This window comes from Varanus komodoensis, unplaced genomic scaffold (assembly GCF_004798865.1).
Source record: "Varanus komodoensis strain SLA01 unplaced genomic scaffold, ASM479886v1 scaffold53, whole genome shotgun sequence".
Taxonomy (NCBI): Eukaryota; Metazoa; Chordata; class Lepidosauria; order Squamata; family Varanidae; genus Varanus; species Varanus komodoensis.
In genome coordinates this window covers 2,180,092-2,185,368 of record NW_025336126.1, presented here as the reverse complement: position 1 = coordinate 2,185,368, position 5,277 = coordinate 2,180,092, and the positions used below count along the sequence as shown (strand labels likewise).

General features: G+C 54.2%; 1 protein-coding gene across 1 annotated transcript in view; it reads left to right on the top strand.

Annotated features, from left to right (window-relative positions):
- The window catches only part of MAMSTR (MEF2 activating motif and SAP domain containing transcriptional regulator), a 31,113-nt gene extending 26,795 nt beyond the window's left edge, over positions 1-4,318 (top strand). Inside the window, exons 8-11 of the mRNA XM_044447700.1 lie at positions 145-549; positions 992-1,135; positions 1,747-1,801; positions 2,153-4,318. Coding sequence (XP_044303635.1) covers positions 145-549; positions 992-1,135; positions 1,747-1,801; positions 2,153-2,598 — 1,050 coding nt within the window. The 3' untranslated portion in view covers positions 2,599-4,318. The remainder of the gene's footprint in view (positions 1-144; positions 550-991; positions 1,136-1,746; positions 1,802-2,152) is intronic.
- The last annotated feature ends 959 nt before the right edge of the window (positions 4,319-5,277 follow it).

Below are 5,277 nucleotides of genomic sequence, written 5' to 3'. Positions count from 1 at the left end.
TCGGGCGCGTGCGCGGCGCGGTCTTCGGGCGCGTGCGCGGCGCGGTCTTTGGGCGCGTGCGCGGCGCGGTCTTTGGGCGCGGTGCGGTTCTCGGGCGCGGGCGCGGTCTCCTGCCAGGTGTTGTTCCTCTGCTCTCATTCCCAGGTCTCTGAACTCCGCCAGCAGCTCCGGAAGCGGGGGCTCCCTGTTTCGGGCACCAAGCCAGCCCTGCTGGAGCGTCTCAAGCCCTACCAGGTGTCCCGGGCCAAGCCACCCCCTGTCCCACTCTCCAGTACCCGCTTGGCCCCTGCTGACCTGGATGAGGAGGCCCAGGCCCTGCGGGAGAAGCAGCGGGTTGCTGAGAACCTGGTGCTGAAGCTCCACCAGGACCCGGAGCTGAAGCCGCATCACGAGGGTGACCTCCGTGTGGAGCTGGAGATGCACAAGCGGATCAAGAACCGTCGCAAGGGGGCGGCGCTGCCAGCCCCCAGCCAGCAGGGTGCTCCTCCGCCTTACGTCCCCAAGAGGGAGTGCACTAAGGAGCGAGGAGGCAGGGAAGATGGTTTCATGGTAAGCAGGCGGGTTGCCTGGGCTGGCCTCCGAGGCTGCGAGGGGCTCATTGTGAGAGGAACAGTCCAGGGCGTTTGTGCTGGGGAGGGTGGGCGGTCCAGATGGCAGTGAAAGAGGCAGCTGGTCTGTTTGCCTGTCAGTCAGCACTGTAGCACCAGAGGGTTGTGGGGAGGAACAGAAGCTGGGAACCGCGAAACACTGGGAATTAGGGGAAGGGGAGGAGTCAGAGAAAGGGGTCTGGCTTCCTGGCTCTGCTGGAGGGCTCCATGTGGGCCCCTGGGTCTGGGATTCTGCAGCCCTGTGTTAGGGAGGGTCGGTTTGGCCCTGCTGGGACAGCAGCAGGTTGACTTCTAGGAGGACTGCTGGATATTTAGAGAAGGGCCTGAGGCAGCAGCAGCTGGACTGGCCTCCCGCCACTTGTGCACCATTCTGTTTCCGCCAGGTTTTGTGCCCTCCGTCCTGCGAGCCAATTAATTCCGATATGGAGCTGCCCCTTGAGATCACAGCCAGCCCCTCTGCCCCAGCCCCTGCCCCAGGAACCCGTTCTCTGGAGGAGGAGCTCCAAGAGGCCATCCAAAAGGCTCAGGTACTGCAAGGATGGGGATGGGGCACCTGCCGAGCGCATCCCACCCTCCCAACCTGGGTGGTCAGTCCACTTCCTACTGCTTTTGCTTTGCCTGTAAAACGCAGACTTAGGATAAGAATCATCCTTTGGCTGAAGAGGCCTCTTCAGTGTCCTTTAGTCTCTGTGCCACACTGGCTGTCTTCTCTCTCCCCTCTCCCTGCAACATTTGTGGGTGCCTAGCTGTATAAAATTATCATTATCACCATCAACCACAATACATTTCAGGGCTAAAGGCTTGCCTTGAAAAATTCTGAAGATGAGCTGCCAGACTGTATTATGTCAGAGCAATACAACAGGGGAACCAGCTGCCCAGAGAGGTGGTGGGCTCTCCCGCACTGGAGACATGCAAAACGAAACTGGGCAGCCAGCTGGACGGTGTAAGGTGGTGTCCTGCAACAGCAGGGGTTGGACTGGATAGCCCTCATGGCCCCTTCCAGCTCTACTATTCTATGATTCTCTTGACCACAAACATAGCTGAAAGTCAGCACTGTGCTAAAAAAAGAAAGCCCTGCCCCAGAGCTGGGTGAGTGGCCCCTTTATAGCATCTCTTTCCTTCCCTTCCTTTTGTGCAGCTGGTGCCAAGCCAATCCATTGAAGAGATCTTGGAGGAACCGCTGATGTGTACAGGTGAGAAAATGGCTCCCGTCTCCTGACTGACCACCAGGGGGCAGCCTTCAACCAGATTCAGCTGAAGGAAAAGTTGAGTAGCAAGCAAGCAAAGAGCTACAAGAACAAAGATGTGGTAACTGGGTCTCAGGCCGGTTTCAGAATCAGTTTCTCTGTCCTGGAAACACAACCCCTAAATCCAGATAAGCAGGGTATGCTTCTTGGTTATTCAGTGGGGGAGTCGCATGGCCACACTCTCAAAGCCACAGTTCACACATTACAGTAGAAGCAGGTCGGCCGTCTGTTGTGAGCCTTGATTCAAATGAATCAGAAGAAGGTTTATCCTTTCTTCTCCTCCTCTTCTTTTTATAGGCAACCTCCTTCAGGCGCCTGCCCTGACCCCAGAAGTCCCTGACAGAGTTGCCCCTTCCCCACTTGCCCACCAAGAAGCATCACCACCGAAGAAGCGCCGGTCCAGCAGCGAGCTTCCTCTGGTGGCCTCTGCCATTTTTGATTTCCCTGGCCCCTACGATTTCCTCTCGACAGCCTCCTCTTCGTCAGCGTCGCTGGACTCGCTGTCCTCCGTGTTCTCCCCTGACTCTCTGGAGATGCCCCCGTCTCCCCCAGATGCCTGGCGAGGGAATGGGACCCGTGCTGGATTTGACCCCGTTGATTGGCTGGAGGCCTTGACCTCAGGCTCCACATCAGGCCTTGGCTCCGCTAGCCCTGCTGGCAGCAGCATCTTCTGCACGGACTTCTTTGATTCTCCTGACCTCGGTGTCACCCACATGATAGACCTCATGGTGGAACAGTGGTAGATGCAGCACTTGTCCCCAAGGCCTGAAGGAAACGGGGAAAAATTCTCCTTTATAAACTGGAAGGCCATAGCATTCTTGCCTATACCAGCCCAAATGGTGTTTGAACTGTAGACATCTAGCTTTGTTGCAGAAGGTCTTGTTCCTGTTAATGCCAAGTCCACTTGCTCCCATGGAAGAATCAGGTCACCAATTCCGGGTTGTGTTAAGATCATACTTCATCTTGAATGGTTAGCCAATCCCATAAACTCTAGTTGTTTCCGGTGAGGTGTCTTGTCTTGAGACAGATGAAACTGATGAGCCAGCCACAAGAGATAAAAATTATGGTTCAGGGCATCGCTAGCTTTTACAAGCCACTGTAGATGAATCAAATGAGGATTTTTCAGTGATGTCAACTTTTACTGTCATCTTGAAGCACTTAAATGGATTTAGAACAGCACTGGTTTTGGATACCATCTTGCCTGGAAGCGAACAGTTTATGCCTGGATCCTTAACTTTGGAAGCCACCTTGGATAAAATTTTGGTGGGTGGGTCTTCCCAGTTCTGCCTGTCACCTTGAACCTTGGATGTCTGCATCATGTCAACTCTAGAAGTCATTAACAGGATGAGAAATGCTGTGGTCCAAGAAATGGCATCTTCAAGAGACCATGTTGGCTTGGTTGAACCCTGAGGATAATAATGCCAACTCTGCACACATCTGGACTGATCCACTGGTTTAGATGCACCGTGCTTGAGGATGCGAACCATGGAAGCAACCTTGCTGGGACTTGCCATCTTGTTTTATTGAACCGAGCAGAAAAAGGAAAGTGCCAGCATTTTACGCCATTCGGATTGTGCCATCTCAAGCCTATGTGGTGGTGAAGGAAAAATTGCAATTTTCAGGGGCCACCCCAAATGGGCCGCACCAACACTGGCAACCTCATTTTTTCTTGAGCAGGGGTGTGGGGAAAGAAGAACACCTCCTGTGCTGGGGACCGTACCATATTTTTATAGCTAGTCAAAGAAATGCTGTTGAAAGAGAAGGTACCAGCTTTAGTGGATCATGCCAAGCTAATTCTTAAATTCTTATTTTCATTTTTACTTGGTGTTACAAAGTGGAGGGAATATCTGCATATACAGGGCTCAGAACCAGTATTTGGGCAGGGGAGGGGTAGTGGGGCAGTTCCCTAAGGGCACTGCTCATGGAGGTATCTATTTTGGCAGAGAGGTGGTGGTGGTGGTGCATACTGTTCCAGTAGCCAAAGGTTGCTGGGAGATTCAGACCAGGGCGGTTATGGAAGGATGTGGGCACAGCTGTGGCAACTTGGGGCATCTCATGCTGCAGCTGGTCATCCCCTCGCCACTGGAATTCCTGGGAACTGGAGTGCTGCGAGAAGGTCCAGGGCAGTCTAGTAAAGGATTCCCATCACCCTCACCAAGCGGCATTTCCCAGGAGTACTGGGGGAAGAGATGGCAGAGGCTTGGCTGTTAGAGCAGACAGGAGTTTTGGACACAGATACGCGTCTATGGCAGGCCTGGGTGGTGATAATGAAGTGGCAGTCCGACATTTCCGGAAGGCACTGAGCTGGGGAGAGGAGCCTTAAGACATGCTTGCACCTGGGTGCTCTACGCAGTCGGCTAAGCGCACAGTCCCGTGGGGATAACATGAACCCTCAGAACTCGGAAGCTTCCACACATCCAGGGGTGGATGGGAGTGGCATGGAGGTTAGAATGGTTTCCTCCCCTCCCCTCCCCTCCCCTCCCCTCCCCTCAGAGGTATTTAGATGGCCAATTCTGGATGTCTAAATGCCCCTGCTCTGTGAGGAGTAGAGGCTGCGACCCTGCCTGGATTTGATGGACTACAGCGGTGCTTCGCTTCTCCCCCCAGAATCCCCTCCCAGCAGCTGCCTCAAAGACCATCTTTCACGTTCAGGGCTGCAGCTGGTGTGGGGAGAGCCGGGATGGCAGAGTCCCCCGCCAAAAGCAGGGTCCCCTCTGTTGCAACCTTGGGGCCCCACGGCAAGGACACAGCCTCCACTTTCCCAAGGTAGTAGCAGGAACTCCACCTTCTCCTCTGGCTGGCCAGACAGCATCTGCCAGCCATAGGATTGTGCCCCAGGGAATCCTGGGTGTTGCAGTTTTTTGCTGCCTAAGTGTGCTTATGACCGTGCCTTAAGAGACGCTTGAGGTCTGAGCTGGGGAAAACATGGTCCCTTGGGGGTTGTTGGACTGCAACCCCAGTCTGCTCAGTCAGTGCAGGCAGTGCTGATAAGGAATTATGTACATAGGAGTGGAAGCCACTGTGCTGCAGAGCGCACGCTCTTTGCCTGTGGCTGTCGCACACGTAGCATCTTTTCTTGAGGACCAAGCTCAGGGAAAACAAGGAGAGGGGTATGCGGAGTTGCTGATTTGATGGCCTGCCTGTGACATTAGGAACAACCTCCTGTGCCTCCTGCTTCCCAGAACAGTTTTTCAGCTTCAGGACAAGGGATGGAGGCTTGTTTTTTTAAAAACTGAAAAAAAACCCCAAAAACTAATCATCTGCCATTTGTACAAGAGAGGGCTCTAGGAAGCCAAAAAACTGGAGACCCATCCGGGGCTGGAAACTGGCATTCTGCACGTGAGGAAGGATGTGTGTCATTGCAAAAGTTGGAGGGAAGCCAAGCCGACGTCACAGGGGCAAACGAGCGCGTTGGCCCACGC